The 22,727-nt window shown below is 41.7% G+C and overlaps 1 protein-coding gene across 1 annotated transcript; it reads right to left on the bottom strand.

The window, feature by feature from the left end:
* Window positions 1–909: 909 nt before the first annotated feature.
* On the bottom strand, window positions 910–21,317 carry LOC128122614 (hepatitis A virus cellular receptor 1 homolog). The gene is made up of 8 exons (XM_052758249.1): window positions 21,269–21,317; window positions 18,833–19,171; window positions 14,630–14,788; window positions 11,691–11,759; window positions 7,404–7,453; window positions 3,921–4,032; window positions 2,727–2,763; window positions 910–1,024 (listed from the first exon to the last, which is right to left on the bottom strand). Exons 1-8 carry the CDS (start codon window positions 21,315–21,317, stop codon window positions 910–912), a joined length of 930 nt encoding a protein of 309 aa, XP_052614209.1.
* Window positions 21,318–22,727: the final 1,410 nt, after the last annotated feature.

The following is a 22,727-nucleotide window of genomic DNA, read 5'->3' on the forward strand; positions in this document are numbered from 1 at the left end:
GGAGACAATTATACGTTTAGAACTCTGAATGAAACCAGTGATAGTCCCAAACCTGGTCAATCCTGGAACAGGACTTCTCTCAGGCAGAAAGCCTGGGTCCTGCTCCCCCCTTTCCCCTTCATTTCTGCATTGTCTCCTTCCAGCACCTAATTCAGAGTCCAGTGGGTGAGGACAGGACACTGAGCACCAAGTCAGACTGCAGTGAAAATGAATTCAATCACTTGGTCCACTAATTTCTTCCCCTGATGTCTGCCTGGTCCATTCTCACCATGGCAACCTCTCCTGACATGAAACACCCATCCTTATCCTAAGATCAACCACATAACAATGCATCATATTTCAAGAGCTATGAGAAAGCATAACCAACTCTAATGGTGATGTTAGAATTCCTTCTATTTATCTATCAGGGAAATTAAAACCTATATGTGCCCATGATTTTACCCTTGGGGAAGGGAGGGAAAGTGACATTTTAAATTACAATAAAAATAGATAAAGCATGATCATAAAATGTTTCTAAATTCAGGATGCCATCCCACCTGTGCTCACTCACTTTTTAAAAAATTTTTTTTAATCCTATTCCTTTCTTAATGATTTTAATAACCAAGGCCAGAGTCTATTTCTGACACTACTGATGATTATGTTGACTAAAGGAAACACAAAATTTAAAAATGTTCATGTTTGAGAGAATGCACTGTAGTATGTGGAGAAACTGAGGCAGTGTGAACATAAGAATTAAGATGATGTTAACAGTGAGTTTGAGTATAAACAGTTGAGGGTCACCCTCTCCACCACTGCTGGATGAACCGACAGAGAAAATAGCCCTGGAGTTGTAAAGGGTGTTTGCACTGTCCAATCTGGTTGTTGTCTTTCCAGTCTCAGGCAGAAGACCCCTCAGAGGGCCACTGGGATTCATTCTGTATGGTAAAGACTGTCTTCAATAATGTAGACATTGTCTTCAGCTCTGGACTTCACATCTGCTGTATTTTGAAAAGTTCCCATCTTAGAGACACGGAATGCTACCAAGCTGCAGAGGGAGAGAGAGAGAGAGAGAGAGAGAGAGAGAGAGAGAGAGAGAGAGAGAGAGAGAGAGAGAGAGAGATTAAAGAAAGAACAAGAGGTCACCTTTCAGGTCTCAGCAGAACTTTCATTTACGATGTATGCTCAGGACTCCAAGAGAACCATTCACAAAAACTCTCACAGTGAACAGCACCACACAGGGCCCTCCTATTAAGTCATAGAAAAGTTTGTTTAATAGGCATCAGACTAAATAAAAATTATTTTTTTTAAAAAGCAGCTTATATTGGAGTCCTTCAAGATAATAATGTAATAAAACACAAAAGTTGGAGACCTAGGGAGACAGATATCTAGGTACCTAATCAGGATGTACATTTGGGAACTGGGCTAGGAACCTGATAACTCATGTGTTTACTTGCACTGTGACACTTTAGAAAGGGTTAGGAGAGCCAGGTAACCTGAGTGTGATTCCTGGAGGCCTTGGAAAGGGAGAAAGAAAGAGCCATGTCCACAGTTCCACAGTGTTGTCCTCTGACCTTCACAGGTGCCACACATTATCACGCTCCCATACACACATCATGTGCACAATAATACATAGTTTTTTTCTTTATTTAAAAAGAAAGGATCTGGAAACCTGCACAGCATATTCATCCTCTGACATTAAGCATGAAGTAGAAAAACATTTAAACAACAAAGCAGTGTCTTTGTACTGGATCTGGTGGTTTGTGGCCCAATTTCAAAGACTGCTGTATGACCCACATTCACAGATGCCACATTAACACAAACATCACGAACTGGACTGAAAGCAGAGAGCACTGCAGATGTTCACAACTGGCCCATCCCAACAGATGTGGAAGGGGCTTCACTTGGAGAGCTCATTCTTTGCCCATGTAAATCAGGGTAGGCATAGTGGGCTGACATTTGAGCTTCTAGAACTCATGGAGGAGCAAACCAGAGAAGAAAACAGAGGATCTCAGGGGTGATGTTTTGATATAGTGAAGGCGACTAGTTTGGAGTGTGGAGACACTGGCCATACTACAATTCTGTTACATGCCGGCAGCCTCAGAAATGATCTTCCTCAAATTCTTCTGCTCTCTTGGGCTTGCCCAAACAGTCCACCACCTAACCCTGTAATCTCACCATACTTGCCTAAAAGCATCTAAAAGGACCTTTCTGCTAGCTTATATGCCTTGTGATACAATTCATCAGGTTTTATTAGAATAGGAACTCAGTGAAAGAAAACACTGAGGAAAACAAGAGTGGATCAAGTCAACTCCTTCAACACCAGCTCCAGGAAGCAAAATGTCGAACTCAGCGACTACCTATAGGAGACGAGGATAAAGGGCCTTTTCTTCCTGTCCTACCAAAAATGCAGGAAATATGGAATGCAGAAAATATCTCTGAGAAATTAGGGAAACAAGAAAAAGACTCACTAAACTTTTATTTGGAATCCAATGTACAGAATGGGGGTCAAGTTGTGGAACACAGTGTAAGCCCAAAACAAAAAAGTCTGAGGCAGGAGGATTGTGAGTTCCAGCCTGGCCTAGGCTACATAGCAAGTTCCAGGCCAGCCCAGCCACATAATAAGACCATGCCTCAAATCAACCAACCAATCAATGAATCCAAATACTAAAGAATGATTTAGTAGGAATAGAGAGACATTCTCAAGACTGTTAGTTCAAAAAGAATCAACACAATCCATGCCAGCTTACCTTAGAGACTCTGACTTCTTTTTCATAAGGATGTACCCTAAATTGGGGTGGAAGGTGGTGAGAGAAATTGAAAGGAAAATTGAACATGTCATCAGAAACACTCATGATATTTTCTCCTAATCAAGGATATTGCGCCAGTTTTTGATTGGTAACTTTGGGTAATTCCTTCCTGTACCCTGCAGGAAGGAGATTCTTTCCATTCATTGTCTGTAATATTCATCCACATCTATCTAATCTGATAAATGAACTTGGTAAATTATTGTTCACTGAGACAAACAAAAAGTCTAGATTCTTTTCTAATGGGCTTCTAGAGAACAAGCCAGTAAAGGAAGGATAAACAACTTTGGACTAAGGAAGGGAACACATTTGTGGAATTTTACTCAATTTCTATATAATTCTCCCTTTTAGACATGCTCTGATATGTAGCCCAGGCTAGCCACAGACTTGTAGAATGCTGGTATTATAAACACATGACACTAGATCCACCTTAAACAATCACTTTGAATGGACACCTTTGAAATAATTAGAGGGAAACATCTGAAATCTAACAGGCATATTCTTATTCCCTATTTCCTGTGAAACAGATGAGTAATGATCTCTTGCATGGTGTTTTGTAAAGTCCATGGCTGAAGTTCTTACACAGGGAATGGACCACATGGAGAGAAAGACTGTGTACAGTTGCACAACTCATGGAAAGGGCCATGTAGGCCTGGGTGCCACCTTCAAATTATTTGTTCAGCATCAGTCATGGGGGTTCCCACCAATGTCTCATTTGCCTCTTTACTAACTATGTTCCAGAACATTCAACAGTATCATCATGGAAAACAAGAAAGATCCCATGGGTGGGAAAGGAGAGTACACATCAAAGTCTTACAGTGACCTAAAAAATATCAAGCCTATCCAAAATCTCTTGTGTCATAGTATGTAATTTATTTTATGGAAAATATAATGCTACTCTTATGATGGCAACAACTGAGACACAAAAGACAGGGTTAGGAAAGAACAGTATTGCCAAGATCTGCAGCCTATTCCTTCGAGCCCAGCACTTGGATGCTGGAGGCAGGAGGATCTGGAGTCTTGTATCTGGAGATATAAAACCATGTGAACTTCAAGCCCCTGAGACATGTACACTTGCTAAAGACAGTCAGAGAACCCTGGCTCTCCTTCCCTGGGGGCAGTTGTGAAATTACTTACTGGTGACAGCCAGGGTGCACATAAGTAGCAGCAGCAGCAGGGCATCAATGGAGATGCCGATATAGAAGTCATTAGTCGTGTTCTTCTGCCACTCCTGTGAAAGGATTGAATCCTAAGGAAACAATAAATAAAACAACAGTAGCAATAAATAAACAGCGGTAAACACAGGGGCAGCAAGTGAGAGGAACAGAAAACACGTGCTTCACCTTAACCTAGACTCTAGGTCCTAGAGCTTCATCTTTCCCAGCCTGTGGCTAGTCTGGAATATGAGGAAGACCCAAGGATCTGAGGTGGTATTGGGCAGTGCAACTCCAAGACAGTATGAATTCAGTGTATTTGATGATGATGGAAACGTGTTCTATGTTGATTGAGGTGATTACATGGGTGGATACCTCAGTTAAAATTTTAACCTCACAATTAATGTAGGTTCATACATCATGTATGTGATTATGTCTGCTTTAATAGTCAGTAGGGTATTCCCTAAATTCCAGAAATCATCTTATGATATTAAAAGAGAAAAAAAGAGTAGCCCATCTCTAAGTTCACTTGCTCTCAGTGTGCTCAGCTCCTGGTCTGGTCTTCCATCACAGACGCTACTTGTCATGTAAATGCAACTCAAGATTCCATGTCTTTATAAACATCTAATACCAAAAGGTCAGCGTGGAAACATATACACACAAATAACATACACACTGTGTAGGTCATATTAACATTTTTAGGAAAACATATATTATTAAATATGAATATATATAATATATAACATATCGTATGCAGTTGGTAGGAATATACTAACAATTGTATATTATATGTTAATATATTGCATATTATATAATTATAACTTATATATTATATGTGTTAATATATTAATATATTTATATATTAACAATTAAAGCAACAGAGACCATGAATTAGAAAGAAAACAAGGAGAGGGTATGTGGAAGGATTTGGAGAGGGTTGAAAAAAAAGGGAAACAATACAACTATATTTAATAACTTTCTAAAAATAGTAGGAAGACTCTGTTCCTGGATGCAGTCTGAATAACACCTTGTGACCAGACAAAAATGTAGAATCTCCCCTGATGCCCTGGTGCAGGTGATCAGGGATCACCACATACTGGAATAAGCAGGAGACAGGCTGGGGAGCAGGTGAGGCCCCTCTAATAGCTTAGCACTAATCTACCAACCCTAAACAGAGCCTATGGAATGGGTTTAACTGCAAGGAAGTAGAGAAATAGAGACCAGGTCCTTGTCCCTGTATGAGCCTCGTCTCTAGAGTCACAATCCCTGCTCCTCTGCCTAGTTAGGGAGACCATGGACAAGTTAGTTAACCTCTGTGAGCTCTATCTCTACATCTTCTAACAACCTGTTCAGTAGGGTTCTGAGGAAAGGGATTCTGTGTGGAGAATATAGAAGAAAATAAGGTTTGTTTGTTATTCTAACAGAGTCTCCTGGTCCTAGGCTGGCCTGAATCTCACTACTTGACAATGAACTCGAATCTATGATCCTCCTTTCTACCTTTCCTGAGTGCTTGGAGTGTATGTGTGTCTACTATACCCACATGAACATTTACTTCATAACATTTTCCTGATTATGAATAACAGCAATGCATATCCTCTCTCATTGTTCTTAACAAATTTTGTTCAAGTTTTTCATTAAACAGAATCCAGGTAGTTGATGTATTAGTTCAAGATGTATGCTACAACTGATAGATATGGGTGTGCATACCTTAATACCAGTACCTGAGAAATGGAAGCAGGAGGGTCAGGAATTCCAGAGCCTACTTGGGTACATAGCCCTTTCAAAGACAGCCTGAGTAAAATGGGATTCTGTCTCAAATAAACAAACAAAGAAACACCCTGAAAACAAAGTCATGTGCTGCTGTACATTGCTTTCAATGCACCCAAACATAGCTTGATATCTTAAGAGTCCAGATTCTGCTATGACTTATTTTGAATTTAACTCTAAATTTTTTCTTCGGGCTGCTAAGAATGACTATTACTCAGATAACTGAGGCAAGAACAGCCTGGATATGTAGAACCAGAAGTCTGCTCCCTTAGCAACATATACTTAATGGTTTCTAATATTTAACTAGTATATACAGATTCTTTCCATATCTGCCAGACCACTGGATGCTAATGTCAATTAGATCATTACATTTTAGTATCAACCTGGGCATGTGACAATGGCCTATAACCACAGTACTCAGTAGGCAGGAAGATTGTGAATTCTAGGCCATCCTGAGGTATGAAATAAGATTGTTTCTCAAGGAAGTGGGTCAGTTATGTCCATGCCTATAAATTCAGTTCTTGAAAGACAGAGGCAGAAAGGTCAGGAGTTCAAGGTCATCCTCAGCTATGCAGTGAGTTCAAGGACAGCTGGACTACATGAGACTCTGTCTCAAAAAACAAACAAAAGAAACTTACACTCAGCTTCTACTTGTTATGATCTGACTGTCAATAGGCACAAAAGCCTTAGGTTATTTGGCCCTACGTAGATTTCCACCATATCTTGAGGGTTTTATGGTTGCTGGGTGTTTGGGGCACTCCAAACCAAGGCTTTGTACATGCTAACAAGTGTTCTGCTGCTTCCAACAGCCAAATAATCCTCACAACCCCCTATCTAGATTTTTTCTTACTTCAACCACCATTTCTCCTGCACTACTTACACATACTAAGTCAAACCTTGCTTCTTCCTAGAGCCAAAAGGGAAAAATCCTATTACAGATGATTTCCCTCTGCTATTTGTAGGATAGAACTCTGGCAAGAATCTTGAAAGCAGAGGGCCTTAGATATTTTCTCATTCGGAGTACACAGAAAGTCTAGGAAAAATCATGCAAAATTAATAATGTCTAAGACCTTAATACCTTATGTGGAGGTTTGTGTGTGGAAAAGATATCACCAGTGGGCTCTATAGAGAATAGTCACTGAGTAGAAAAACAATATTAGGAGGCTGTAAATGAACATCTTGAATTCAAACACCCTTTGTAAGCATCAGATTCTTCTATTTAATTTCTTTATTTTTATACATTTATAAGTTCGTTTATCTACAGTTTTAGTGTCAGGGTCTCTCTCTATGTAGCCCAAGTGGCCTAATGTTCCAGGCTGGCCTCAAACTTCTGATATTTGTATTAACTTTCTGAGTCCTAAGAATAAGGAATATACCACTATATCTGACTCTTTTTCTTTTCTTCTTCTGCTTTTTTTTTTTTTTTTTTGGTTTTTCAAGACAGGGTTTCTCTGTGTAGCTTTGCGCCTTTCCTGGAACTCACTTGGTAGTCCAGGCTGGCCTCGAACTCACAGAGATTCGCCTGGCTCTGCCTCCCGAGTGCTGGGATTAAAGGTGTGCGCCACCACCGCCCGGCGCTTCTTCTGCTTTTTTGATGCAAATATCTGTGAACTAATTTTACAAAGTCTTTAAATACAAATTGTTTCCCAGAAGATATACAAGTTAATATGTCTAATAAATTGGGGAGGAATATACTTACAGTGTAATTACTGCAAAAGTCATCTGAGGATGTCACAGTGTAATTCCAATCTGTCCAACAAGAGGAAAAATTAATTACAATTACAAAAATTTAGATCTTATTCTACATCTGTAAATATTACCCACAAGGCCAATGTATCTTATAATATGTGAGGGTTAGGATTAAATATGGCAAGACATTCACTGAAAAGCAAGATTTGAACATTTAGATATTCAAAGTATATTTGAAATGTCTATTTTATAACAAGTAATCTATTGTCTTCATTGTTTCCATGTGTCTATGTATGAAACACAGAATTCTCTTTTTGCAAATATCTGGCATATATGGGTTGTGACATCCTGACAAGGATCCCCTTAAGCACATTTTACAGATGAAGCAGTGAACATCAGAATACTCCATACTTCTAATTTTACCAAATGACAGACATCTTGGTTGGCAACATACACACAGTGCCTGCCCATATAATAAGTTGAAATACTAAAGGTCTATGGGAGTCCCCAACTGCTAAAACTGGCATTTCCCATCATGAATAAAGATGAATGACTCATAGCCTTCCTCATACTCACATTACCATGTTTACATTACTCTCTATGAGAACCCTTACAAGGAGCCAAAGGCAATCGCTATGTTAAGTCAACATCTACAGTCTGGGCTCTGTTTGTGACTTAAGCCCTTAAGTAAAACCTTCCAGGAATAGGAGGAAGTGATTCAGTAAGGTAAAGCAGAATCAGACCAAATTTGAATTCAATGCTGACCATATTCATTAGCAAAGTGACCTTCATCATCAAGGTCCTGCCCATAAGTACTGAGGAATACATGCATGAGCACTCAACACTGTTGGAAACATTTGTGATGTTATTATTGTTATGTGATGGAAGGAACAGGGAGCAGGAGGGTGAATACTGTGGAATTTACTTTAGAAATATCATACTGTTTATCTAATGAGGAGCATTCAACAACTTGTCAAAAGAAGTGTACCTAGAATTGGGGAATAAATTGGAAGGTATGTGTCTCCAAAGAGGAATTAAAGAGTTTCCCCAATCTTGCAGTGACATAAATTGCCAAGAAATAATGAAATGGGATGGCATGTAAGATTCCTGGCAGACACAGCTATCAAAGGCAGAGAGTAGGCCATGTGACATCCAAATCCCATTCAGTCCAAACATTTCTTGCTTTTGCAAAATGTTCATCAAGAAATGGGTGCCATGAGCCAGGAAGGAATCAGCCCAGGAGCCTCAAGTTAAAAGGCCCAAATGTCAGAAGTCTCAAGGAGACCAGGGACACAGGTACTCCAGTCCCTGCTCCACTCTGGAAAGCTCCCCTCTGACCAGGGTTAGATGACATGGCATTACATACACTGAACTCCCTCCTTCCTTCTTCTTCACAGATGAGGACGGTGGCAGACAGCAGCTCCTGCTGCCTTGTGTTTCTATCTGTTTCTTTTTGTTTTTCTACCTGGAAACAGTTCACACTAAGGATTTCCCTCTCAACATCCAAAGGTCACAATTATCTAATCCCTTCTGATTCTGTGGGTTCACTGCATATGACTTTAAATTAACTAATGTCTCAGAAAGCCTAGAAAAATGTAGGCCACACTGGGATGAGAAAAACATAGATAAGCAGCACCTGAGAATATTGAGTCACACACACATACACACAGGCTCCTTCACACACAATCACTCAGGGTTCTGTAAGGCCCAGCCTTGTTTGGATGAGCCTCAAGGACACAGGAACCTGGTTTAAACCACAAAGGCCAGCATGTGGCAATCTCAACTTACCATGATTGATAGTATAGAGCTGGCTGAGAAAGATGGCAGACTTCAGCATCACCATAGTTGATTAAGCAAGACATGCCACTATAGTTTGAAGGATAAGAAGTAGTATAGGACCCAACCAGAGTGTGGAGAGTGGGGCCAAGAGAGAGTGAGAATTAGGGTCTCAGTGCTGCAAGCCTATTTTGGTGCTGCCGTTGGTATGCTCAACCCACCTTGGTCCATTCAGGTTGCTATAACAAAATTACTTAGAGTAAGTAAACTAGAAACAAAAGAAATGCACTGTTCATAGTTCTAAAGGCTGGGAAGTCCTAGATCCAGACACAAGCTGACTGAGTAATTGCCAAGGCTCCTTTGTTCATAGATGATTCTTTTTATGTGTCCCCAAGTGAAGGAAAGGGAAAACCAGCCCCATCAGCCCTCTTACAAAGGATCTAACACTGTGCACAAACTTCTTACTTTTATAATGTACTCACCTTCCTGATGACCTCAGTGCTTAATCTACTGTATTGAGGATTAAGTATTACCAAAGAAATTTATGGGGACACAAACATTCAGACCACAGTGAAACCTCAGACATCCCATGTGACCTGAGATTGACAAGGCAGAAGAGAACACTCTGCTACACTGGAAAAAGTATAAGTATAAGCCTAAAAATACGACTGTTGATAGAGCATTTATTAAGATGATGTTGGTGTATTCGGCTATAACAAGGTTATTGTAGATACCAGGGAGCTGGGTTCACTAGTTTAAGTCCCAAAGAACCAAGTCCAGTGATGAGCTTGGGAATCAAACTGAGTCATTTGCTTTGTAAAAGAGGCAAATGAATGTAGATGTTCCCAAGTCATAGCAGCTACCTGTTGCAGAATATTCCTTGACACTGTGTGAAGATGTGTCACTGTGATTGGTTTAATAAAGAGCAGAATGACCAATAGCGAGGCAGAAAGAAGTCAGATGGGACTTCATGGGACAGAGAGGACTGGAAAAGGAAGAAAAGCAGAGTTGCCAGCCAGACTGAGAGGAAGCAAGATGGGGAGTACAGAGTAGAGGTAACTGAGCCACATTAAAAACAAAAGTAGTTCAAAAGATAGGGGTTAATTTGAGTTATAAGATCTAGTTAGGAACAAGCCTAAGCTAAGGCCAAGCTTTTTTTTTTTTTTTTTTTTTTTTTTGGTTTTTCGAGATAGGGATTCTCTGTGTAGCTTTGTGCCTTTCCTGGATCTTGCTCTGTAGACCAGGCTGGCCTCAAACTCACAGAGATCTGCCTGGCTATGCCTCCCAAGTGCTGGGGTTAATGGCGTGTGCTACCATTGCCCGGCTTAAGGCCAAGCTTTTATGATTAATAAGTCTCTGTGTCATTTTTTTGTGAGCTGGCAGCCCAAAGGAAAATCCATCTACAGCTACTCGCTTCCAGTCCTCCAGGCACTATGCCTAACACTTTAGCTGTCATCATATCTATCACTTACCCCCTTTGCAGATATGACACAAGCCTCTCATCACACTTCTCAACCACAATATTCTGTAGAATTGATTGCAATAAACTGATTTTACATTTAAAAAATCAAGTGGCATTATGTTCATTGAATAAATAATAGAACAAATTCATGAGATTACATATTTCTATGTCACACAACTGTTAGCCAAGTCAGGAACAGGATAGAAAGTTAGGAGTAATCAATGAGCCACAGAATGGAAGCCTGCAGCATGGGGGAAGGAAATGGTTTATTGTTCCAGAATGAATAGGAGGGTGGCTGTATTGTTTATTCTATTGACAAAGTCAAGAAGCTTCAGGGAAACACTGATAAAGGACAGAATTTCATACTGAGGCAGTCAACACTGTTCAAAGACATCACAACCAAAGTTGGCATAAGCAACAGGCAAGTCACATTTGTTGAGGGTCAAAAGATATAGACACTCATGTTTCTAGCCTTTCGTTCCCATTCCTCAATATAAACAAATATCCCTCTGAAATCTACATCACAATAATGTTTATGGAAGAATATTATTTAACTATACGTTTGTTGTAAATTTGGAGCATTATTTCCAAACCAACAGCAGCAGAAGGGATGATGCAATTCCTAGAAACCACCAGAGATCCGACTTGAGAGCTACCACATCACATGTATACTCAGTGTAAAGAAACCTAAGTGCTTTGCATGGAGAAGTCCATACACATGCCTCAGTGTGCCCTATTCCTTTCCCAAGCATCTGTTTTCATGATGAGCAGGTGCTTAGGATCTGAGTTAAATATCTTCAACACTCCATTACATTGACTGTCCCTGAAATTCTTTTCCTCAGAGAAGCCACACAGCCTAGTTTGGCCTTAATGGAGGTGTTTGTGGGGAAGAGAGCAACTGAAAATGCTGGGGGAGAGGGAGTGTAGAATGGAGCTGTGTCTCTGTCCCTGCCACCACTTATAATGTCAGATCTGTATTGTTGCAGAGGTTGCCTATTCTTCACCAGCTTTATCAGGATCTGGACCTTCCAAGGGGATAAGGGAGGAGAACTGAGTTACCTGCAAGAGTATAGGATGGGGTTTCTGTCACCTCAGCTGTTGTCTGATGTGGATAAAATGTAGTGGGTTCTGGAATGAGAACAATGCAAGAACTGTTTCAGCTTTGGAGTTTGGCCCCCCACCAAAAAAAATAGAAACAAAACTTACTGTCACCTCCCCCAGTGCCTCCCCCAGCCTACTCACCAGGAATGGCTCCTTCCCATAAATTCCTGTACTAAGAGTGACTTCCTGTGTTTTCTGACTCATCTTCCATTACTCACCAAAGGCTTCCACATGGAACACTCTAGTGCAGCCTGTGTTTCCCTTTTCTTCTGGAGTCCCTACATTGTTCTCACCCACAGCTCACTTCACCTGCAGGACTGAGCACTTGCCTCTCTGGGATCCTCTAAATGCTTCCCTTTTCACAACAAGGGAGGATCTTGGAGTAAGTTGGTTGTTTCCAGACTGGAATACCTAAACCTGGGCTTCTCATGGCTCCTCAGGGTCTCTCTGGATCCCCTACCTCACTACAACCTGATCCTTACACTTGATCAACACCCTCCTGTTCTGCACTACTGTCCTCTTTTGTCCTGACACTCAAACATGTGAGAGGATGTGACTGTCCTTCTGAACTAATGACAGGACAACACAAATGTCAGACGGTCACACATTACACAATCCAGTTTATGATAAAAGGCATCATGAGATTAATTTCCTTCCCGAGTCTGGGTCACTTTCTCCTGTTCCTACTACATCACATCCTATAGTCCACGAAGAGTGTCTGGGGCAACTAGGATGAGATAAGACACATATGTGAGGATATGTGTCCTTTTTACAGTAGCCAGAGTGTTGCCTTCTCCCTGGACTGGATAGTCAACCCTCAACTGCAATTCTTTAGGAAATCAACAATAGAATTATAAGATTGTATTAAACACCCTCCAGGAGGTTATCTGGGCTCAATGGACCAAAACTTCTCTTCTAAATCTCAGTTGTAGTTTCCATAAAGTCAATAACCTGTCCATGTTCTTCAAACTCAGCCCATGAACCCATCCCCTGACACAGACAAAAACTAAGTATTGAAAAGTTCTGTCAGTCCTGAGAGATCTCACAGTTCTCTAGTGTGTGCAGTGGCCTGGAACAGAGGGTTGTTCTCACAAATCCTGTGCTCTAACATCCCAGTTATAACCTAGAGCTCTCTGAACACTTGGTGTGTAGCCCAGTCCTTTAGGGTCCTCCTGCTTGAAAGTACCGGAAGGCCAATCAGAGGACAGGAAAAAATATTACCCATCAGATTACCCTAAGAACAACAACAACAGAAAGCTGTGTGGCTTCTTCTGCTTGTCAGCATCCAGCCCTCCCTCAGGGGACGGACAGTTTCTAGGAAGCTCGAAAGCCCCTCTCACAGCTATCTTTTCACTCCTAGGTGTACAAGGTTTAAACCCAGACTTGCCTTCAGGATGGCATGCTTCTCCCCATCTGTAAGTTCAGTTCCCTATGTAATAATATTAACTTTACCTGGAGGCAATATGAAGTATGAACTACATGGCTTCATCAAAAGCATGAGCATGTTAAATCACTTCCTAAAGCCTTCTAATAGATGTGTGTTTTTTCATTCCTACAAAGGACTTACACTGTGTTTTCATGTTACATGAATAAATTGAGAGATCCTTAAAGTAAACTTTACAAGTCATTTATTGCCTCTTTAAAAGCGTGGTGTTGCCGGGCGGTGGTGGCGCACGCCTTTAATCCCAGCACTCGGGAGGCAGAGCCAGGCGGATCTCTGTGAGTTCGAGGCCAGCCTGGACTACCAAGTGAGTTCCAGGAAAGGCGCAAAACTACACAGAGAAACCCTGTCTCGAAAAAACCAAAAAAAAAAAAAAAAAGCGTGGTGTTAGGATCTCTTTCCAGTAGCATCCATGTTCATGGCAGAGGTCTGGCCCTGGAGTCAGAAGAACCAGCTTCCAACCCAAGTGAACAGGGGCAGAGTCTGAGCCCCTTTCTGTCTTCATAACTTCCACCATGAACTTTCTGACTCTGTTAGTTCCTTTCACTGTAAAATAGGGACAGGTCACAGCTATATAGGAATCAAGTGTCTGAGAATTAAGCATTACATCATGAAGCGTGTAGCATACTGCCATATGCTCATGAAGTGCTAAATGTTAGCTTCCCTGAACTGTGGCCTCAGCTGGCTGGCTCAATTTCAGAATGGATGTAAAGGGTCAAGTGTCTCCCCATCCTGACCCTAGTTCTCAGTCATTCCTTGGTTTTTTATCAGAAAGTCATGTCTAGCTGGACTGGATTCCCACCATCCTCATCAGCTATCCTAGATCAATAATCCATCTCAGTTGGCTAGTAGTGTGTGGTAATATATTGTGTCGTCGTCGTGTCCCCCCACCCCCTGCGCCCGCCAATATATTGTGCACCCCATTAAAAAGGCCATACTGGGGAACAGAGCCAGGCATGGTAAAACATACCTTTAATCCCAGCAATAAACCATAGATGTCTGGAGTTCTGTACAGACAGAGAGGAACTGATGTAGCTGGGCAGAAAGAGAAAGTGAGATGCAGAACAGAAAGACATATAGACATGGGTATATAGGAAGTAGGTATCTTTGGCTGAGGATTATCAAGTGTTAACAACATGGCTGGCTTCTTTTTGGTCTTCTGATCTCTCAGATAACCTTTATTAGGGTGCACAATATATTGGGGGACACAATATATCACCACAACAGTGAATCCCTAAGGAGTCTGATATGGAGAGACAGGTGTCATCCATCTACAAGCTCTTGTACAGCAGAGGGTGAATGCAACTTAAGACTGGGAAATTATAGACTTTGTGAAGCTGTTGTTGGCTCAGCTAAGAACTCGTCACCTATATTATATTTCTGACTTGACTCAGTGTCCATGTCCTACCGACTCTTATGAGAAGGACTCTGGGTCCTGAACCACATTGGGTTGTACCTGGTGTGTGAGTCTGTGTGTGTGCTGGTGTTGGAGGAGTAGAGGTGGAGACTCGGGGTGATGTAGGTACATGGGTGAGTCTTGTTGAAATAGTTATGGGTCTTCCTGAAGATGTGGGTCTTCCAGTAGTTGTGGGTCTTGCTGTAGTTGTGGGTCTTGCTGTAGTTGTGGGTCTTCCTGTAGTTGTGGGTCTTCCTATAGTTGTGGGTCTTGCTGTAGTTGTGGGTCTTGCTGTAGTTGTGGGTCTTCCTGCAGTTGTAGGTTTTCCTGTAGTTATGGGTCTTGCTATAGTTGTTGGTCTTCCTGTAGTTGTGGGTTTTCTTGCAGTTGTGGAACTTCCTGTAGTTGTGGGTCTTGCTGTAGTTGTGGGTCTTGCTGTAGTTGTGGGTCTTGCTGTAGTTGTGGGTCTTGCTGTAGATGTGGGTCTTGCTGTTGTTGTGGGTCTTCCTGTAGTTGTGGGTCTTCTTGTAGTTGTGGGTCTTGCTGTAGTTGTGGATTTTCTTGTAGTTGTGCGTTTTCTTGTAGTTGTGTGTCTTCGTGTAGTCGTGGGAATTGCTGGATTTGGAAATCAAGATGAAACAAGGATCAGTCAACTAGAAGAGACAAGAACTTCTGCTATGGCACCAGTGAGAAGCTGAACCCTGAGAGACTCCTCTCCTGAACTTCTGTTCTTCGTCACTGACTAGCTGCACTGACAACATGGTTCTGAGAACAGAGTCCATGTTCCTAAGGATATACTGTATAAATGACAGATGTCAGATCCTCAGATCCCCAAGCATCTCTATGAGACTGAGAGGGGGTGGACGCTGGGACTGCTCTCAGTAGTGACTGACTTCACCCACAGCTTCCATGCCCGGCATGGTCACTTCAATCAGTCCTGAGGGGACACAACATACAACTCTGAATCTTAGCATGCAGATCCCACACAAGCTGCAATGCAAACGGGACTTGCACATTGGGGTATAGAGCAGACATTGTCTTCTATGGTTTCTTCCAACCTAAGAGAGACAAGGTCAATATCCCTTATCAAAAAAAATATTTGGTTTCAGAATTTGAATTTTTCTTAACAATTTTGAATAATTGCATATAGAAAATATCTCATGGGTCAAGTTCAAGTATAAACATGGATAGATGTAGCTCTCATTTGCCTGCACTTTACATATACAGCTTTAAAGAAAGTTTATAAAATTTGATAATTCTGCACATGATAATTTCATGGCATTGGATTTTCCAAGTGTATTATCAAGTCTGTGCTCAAAAGTTTCCTGATTGTGAATCACCAAGTCTAGGTACTTTTGGATTAGTCAGGTTCAACCTACAATTCACAAGTCAATAGCATCCAAAGTACTGCAAGCATCCAAGCAGCTACTGGTGGTCTTGGTATGCAGGAACTAAGGCAAAGTGGTGCTGAAACCTAACAGTCAGCCAGGCACTCAGGCTTGTGTGTGTCAGCAGACATACGTTCCCCGTGAGGTAGCTCCCTTGACCTTAAATATGGTAACTATAAAATAAAACCTCAGCCAGGAGGAACAATTTCTTTGAAAACTCTCCTTTATGTGGGATACAGTGTAATTCCTCAATCCAGTGTGGGCTTACCATAAAATGAAGAAAAATCTGTAGTGGGAATAGAGTTTCCCCTTATATTCACTACATTAATTAATTTATTTATTTGTGTGTTTGTGGGATGTCACAAATGTGGATGCCAGGGGATCACCTTTCAGAGTCTGTTCTCTCCTTCTGTAGGGCCTTGACCCCCGTTTTGGGTAGCTGTTGCCTTGCTTGCTGACCTTGACCTATGCCAATCCCCTGCCAGTTTCCTCCCTCCTAAATGCTTAGGGGAAGTTCCTTGCTTGTGTATCCTGCATATTGGGCATTAACAGCTAGGATGCAAGAATGTAAAACATCAGTAGTGATCTTCTACCCTCCGGGGTTCTCCCATTGTGCTGTAAGCCTGTATTTAAGACCTCCTCCCTCCTTCAATAAATGGCATTCGGCATTCTGCTGAGGCAAATGACCCGCAGTCTCTTGTCTCTGCTTTTTGATCCACAGCCCCTCGCTCGGACATGGTGAACAGGTACTGGTAGCGCAGGTGTTACCGCTACATCCTTCTGTCATGTGGGCCCAGGGATTGAACTCAGGTCATTAAGTTTCACAATGGGCACCTTTCCCCACTGAGCCATCTCACTGACCCTCAAGCCCCTTTTATGTAGAGGGTCAGATGAAAGGATTTTTGTCTCAGGGACATAAAAACAGGAGTTCAGGAGCAAGCACTCATGTCAGTCAGTGTGAAAGTCACTGCTGACAACTTAGCAAGGAGTGGGTGTGGCTGTGCTGCAATAAAACTATTCTCAGCAGCAGGGGGTCTCTTTATAATCTGGTCTGGTTAGTTTGCTGATCCAGTCTAATGTGTGGGCAGAGGCCTGAGCACAGTACACACCCTCCCTGGAGAGTGTAAATCTCTAAGGTGGAGAAAAGCAAGCACGTGAACAATCTAGTCAGAAGATCACTGTGAGAACAAAGCCAGGAAAGAATCACCAGCTCAGGAGCTTTGCTTTTCTTGCTTGGGCATTTTTTCTCCCAGGTAGATGGGGAAGTCCAAAGGAGGTCATGAGGGTCCCAGAACAACTGAAGAGGAAGCTCTGTGTGTTTAAACTATGAGAAGATGTGGACTTATGGATATTGTAAGCACTGACCTGCTAAGGAATTTCTAAGCTCCATAAAACCTTCAATTAAAGAACTGAAATTAGTAATTTTATGCTGTGATGCCACACATAGGCCCCTTCTGCTGCTGAGAATCTAGCCCCATGGTTTTAGGCAGGAATGTGTGCTAGACAAGTGACTTCCAAAGCCACAACCACAGCCCTTTCTAGCTTATTGTGTGTTTGCAGTTCTAGGGATGGAGCCCAAGGCTTCAGGCATGCTCGACAAATTTCTAGACATCCCCTAAGGCCTTCTTTACAAAAGATGAAAAGAGATCTTTCTCTTGCTTTCTCTCTCTCCCACATCCCCCTGTGTGTGTGTATATGTGTGTGTGTGTGTGTGTGTGTGTGTGTGTGTGTGTAAGGTTTATTATAATATGAATGGGTACCCTTCGAAGCCACTATCATTGATCTTCAGCTAGGTAAGTAATATAATTTCACACTTGCGACAGGCACTCAGAACCTTATGTCTCTTCCCCAAAGCTGTCTCTATAGATCATTCTTTGCACACTCTATAACCAACTTTTTCTGGCTTCCCTAAGAGGCCTCTCAGGCATAGTTTTGCAAGGCAGTTCCTTGCCCCATCAGAATGGACCTCATCCTAAGGAGGTGGTATTGCACATGTCCATGCTCTCAACACTGGGGAGGCTAAGGCATGGGCAAGAAGTTCCAGGTCAGCCTGATTTACCAAGCAAGACCCAGTCTCAAAATCAATTAATCAATTAATAAACTGCTGCTCATCTGTTAGTACACTGCTGAGTGACAGGGAACAGGTGTTGGAGGGAACCTTCTTCTATATGGACATTTCCAGTGTGACAAGATGAGAGACCTATTTCAAAGGCCCAAAGGCAGGGCAGACAGGCAGCAGAACTCTCCACCTATGATGTGGCCTGTGCTCAGCAAGGTCAGCTGACCATTGTTGAAATCAGCTCACAGAGCAGCAGACCCCTACCCTGTCTGCTTTTCAGGTTGGAGCTGGAGTGGCTTTACAGTGTTGACCATGGGGATTCAACATTCTAAGAGAGACCCACAGAAAAGAGACAGTTCTTAAAGTCACATACTTCCAGCTTAAATAAAGCTCTCCACTGTGTTTCAGGATGGAGAGTGGAGGCAGTATCATGACCAACAAGACTGTCCCAAGTACACTTAGGACCTGGATCCTGACTTAGCTCATGGTCTTGAATTAAGAATGATCTTAGGACTTCATCTAAGCAAATAAAGTCATCCTGTGCCTCAAAAGAGAATATTTAAGGCTGGGTTTGGTGGCACATGCCTGTGTTCCCAACACTGGAGTTAGAGACAGGAGGATCAGGAGAGCATGGTCGTCAGAGGACAGCCTGAGATACAGGAAATTATGTCTTTAAACAACTCAAAAGCAAGTGTTCAATCAAACATGTTTCTAAGAACTTTCTGTTTCCATGTTCTAGGAAAACAACAAATTATTAGCAAACAGAGGACTCAGTTTACTTGAAAGAAATAAACAAAGGAAAGAAAGAAAGCTTACCTGGTCTAACTTCCAAGGAAAAGGTCGATATCTGATCATTGAACCATCCAGGGATCTTCACTCGACAGCAATACACACCACTGTCACTCTGAACAGCATTCTCTATTGTCAAGGACACGTTTCCTCCCGAAATATGCCCCTTTAGCTGGTATCTACTGCTACTCCGATAGGTGACACGGTATCCATTGGTCTGGATAATTATGTTTACACAATTAAAAGCTGAGCATGTTCCTAGACCCCAACAAGTGGTAGTGATTCCTCGGGATGTTGAGTAAGTACATGGCAGTGTGACAGGGTGATCAATCACCCCCTTCACTACTCTATGAGAACTCACAGCACCTGTGATGGAAAAAAGGGGGGAGGGGAAGAAATGTAGAATTAGTACCCAGCATTTTCCTAAAATATTATTGCTTTTGTTGTTGTATTTCAGAAAAATATGGGGAGGGGGGGCTTAAGTGGAACCCCAGCTGCAGACCTTCTTCATTTACTGTTTTGTTTTTGTGTTTTATTGTTTAAGTTTGGGGTTTTTTGTGGGGAAGGCATGAAAGAGAACAGACAGCTTAATGTTTGTTGTTTTCATTTGGCTTCCTGAGCCAGGGTCTCATTTTGTACCCTTGGCTGGCCTTGAACTTTCTGCATAAACCAAGCTGACTTTAAACTCCAAGAGCTCCACTGACTCTACCTCCCCAAACCTAATATTAAATGTCCAGTTTTATAGTTTGAATTTGAAGACTGTAAACAGTTTTCTCTTAGCATATTCTTTCTTAGTGTGATTACTTAAGGCTACATTTGTGAACAAGAGAACTAATTCTGTGGTAGGATATTCACACAGATACTTTTCATTTCTTTTTTCTTCTTCAGTGTGTGTATTTCTTTTGTACACAGGGTCTTGCTATATGCCTCATACTGGCTTAAAGTGACAATCCTCCCATTTCTGCCTCCTGAGTGCGGGGGTAATTAGCAAGTGCCACTGAGACCAGCTCAAATGTTTCATTATTAAACATTTAAAAGTTTATTTCAGAAGCTGGGCCCATAACTAATGCTTGTAAACCCAGAACTCCCTTGTAAACCCAGAGTACACTTGTAAATTCAGAACTCACTTGCATACCCAGAATTCACTAGTATACCCAGAACTTAAGAGGTTGAGTGAGCAAGACAGGCCTAGGATTTGGAGACCCTGTCTCAAACCACCCCCCTCCACAGTGCTTTGACAACAAAATCACTAACTCTTCCCACCTCTCCAATCAAAGAGCAGAGCCAGGGCTTTGAAAAAGCATTTTTGGCTTCAAGGCAGAACCTTAGTAACTTCAAAGTCAATCTTCAGAAAGGGGTTTAGAAAACCACCAGGAGGGGCTGAGCTTTATTCTGAACTTTACGATTAGCACTTTAGGAACCAACAACAAAACATGAAATCAACCAAATCAACAACAAAAAAAAAAAAAAAAAAACACTAAACAGAAGTTTTTTCTTATGAGTTGGTGACATTCCAGAAATTAAGCAAGATCCACTAGCAAAGTAAGACCACACAGTCAGAAAATATGTAACCAACAACTTAATGATGCAATTTAAAAACTGAAATGATTAATATAATTCTTTTGGGGATGATGGAATAAATTTTCTAAGACCAACAGCTTCCACAGCAGCCTTTAAAGGAACTCTGAGGACTGAGGATAGAGCTCCATGATACAATGCTTGGCCAGCCCATGCTAGCCCCTGTGTTGGATCCCAGCACAGGAAACAAACAAATAAACAAACAAAAGCACAAAATAATGAACTGTGAGATTCCTGAACCAATCACCTATATGCAGGACTAGGCTGTGAGGTTAGGACATGATCTAGAAAACACATTAATAATTGCATAAAATAAGTATATTCTCTCTGAGATACTCATTTCTTGATTTTGTCAAATACCTTTTTTAGGATCACAAATAAAAACACGCTATTTTAATTAATTCACAGAAATATATTTTATTTCTCACCAGTGATCTCAACTTTTAGGAGAATCTCAGACCTAGAGGCAGAAGAATCAAAAGTTTGAGGTGATCCTCAGCTAGCTATTAAGTTGGGGGCTAGCCTGGACTAACTTAGACCCTGTCTCTAAGATAATTATGCTATTCGTTCTTTTACACTGCATGGAAGACTCTGATTCTTACTTTTTGTTAACAGTTGACTAACATATACACACACATGCACTCACACTTACTTGTCTATCACATGAATACATGTGTTCTCACTTTTGCCTGACATGTTCTTGGGGATCATGTTTATTTAGCCATGAGTTTTGAAATTCTTACAAGTTAAGAAAGTTCTTTGGAGCTACAATTTATCCTGGTTCTCTGCTCACAACATAAGCCATAATAAAAAAGGCCCGAGGATTGTCATTTCATCTGCCAGCTCTAGCCTCCTCAGCATGCCCCAGCTCACCTACTCACTTACCTGGGAGAAGCAGTATAAGGCCTGAAATGAAGACTTGAGGATGCATCATGGTATTGACCTGAAGGACAACGAGAAGACATTGGTTAGCTGCTGCACTCAGCACACTGTGTCAGGGCATGGATCCACTCTGACTATGAATCACATAGGCCTCTCTGCTAGGGACTGCTGTCCTCCCAAATCCCCTCTTCTTTCCCCGTCCTCCCTCACATACAGCCACCAATCTCACTTCTGGTCATGACATATAAAGGCAGCAAACAGAGTAAACTGAAGGCAGAGACAAGAGTGTGTTCTCTTGGTAGAACTCTAAGCAGAGACCAGCATTCTAATGGCAAAGATGCATTTGCCTCCTGGTGGACACAGAGCTGTTTCTGACCAGTAGATACAGTGGTTAGTCCCTGAATCTCAACTACCTTAATCACTAGCAAGATATCCTGAGCCAAAATAATGCCACACATGGTGTCTGAGACCACATCTTCCTGGGGGATGTCTAGAGATACCTAGAAAAGCACAGGGTAGATCAATACCTTCCATTCACAGAGCTCTTCCATGCCTAGATTTCCTCCTACATAAAATAGCAAAGATGCATTGCTCAGCTCTTTGGAGAATCTGCTATGAAGGAGACAATGTACTGTTTACCCACAGGCAGCAAATCCTTGTGGAACTCCTAAAGCAGCTACTTTTAAGTCCATTTATGATGGACGTTACTTGTCTTCAGACTCCAACATCTGGATTTCAATGTTTGTTTCTTAATTGGTAAACCATAAAAACATGAATAAGTGTGCCTCGTACTTCATTAACTCTACTTCTAGTCAGAAGATTCCATGACTCTTCTCAGAGAGGAAAGTGTGCCTTGTTACCAGTCTTAAAGATAGTAATGGCTTTCATGAAGCCTCCATGAGCTCAGCATCTTCAGGCCTCGTTCCCTGCAATATTCACACTAGCAGCCCCTGTACTGAGAAGACATCAGAAATCTAATGCTGCAAAATGGTGGCCAAACAATGACTTTCGTGGGCATTTTAAACATCTTATTTCTTTATTACAAGACAACTTCAAAACATATAAAACCAACATGACACACAACTGTCCTACTATTTAACATAGTACCAACCATTCTGTCCCTTTAGAGTTCTATTGAGGAAGGGTCATGTACTTGGGCATTCACTGTCTCAGGTTACCTTCTTGACACATGCTCACTATCACTGAGATATCTCACAGGATGTCTTATGGCCTACTTGCTCATAAAATGAAAGGAACAGACAGTGATGGCTAATAACTTTCTAGGTTCCCAAAGAAAACCTTCTCCACATTCTGGAATCCAACTGAGTAACTAGGTGAGGTCTACCATGGAGTAAGCACCTTGCCGGTGGCTTGAAATCCTTTTATTTTCTGTCTCCACTTGATACTTGAGAAGAATACTTGAGTCCTTCTCAACTACTAAAGTTTGAGCTGTAGTTCCCTG

The sequence above is a fragment of the Peromyscus californicus genome, unplaced genomic scaffold (assembly GCF_007827085.1).
Source record: "Peromyscus californicus insignis strain IS unplaced genomic scaffold, ASM782708v3 Scaffold_3__1_contigs__length_106647218, whole genome shotgun sequence".
Lineage (NCBI taxonomy): Eukaryota > Metazoa > Chordata > Mammalia > Rodentia > Cricetidae > Peromyscus > Peromyscus californicus.

Coding starts and splice junctions, on each gene's coding strand:
- LOC128122614 (XM_052758249.1), bottom strand. CDS start 21,317: ATGATGCATCCTCAAGTCTTCATTTCAGGCCTTATACTGCTTCTCCCA. Junction 14,789..18,832: donor TTCCTTGGAAGTTAGACCAG/GTAAGCTTTCTT, acceptor CCACAACTACAG/CAAGACCCACAACTACAGCA. Junction 11,760..14,629: donor CACACAGACTCACACACCAG/GTACAACCCAAT, acceptor TTCTCATTCCAG/AACCCACTACATTTTATCCA.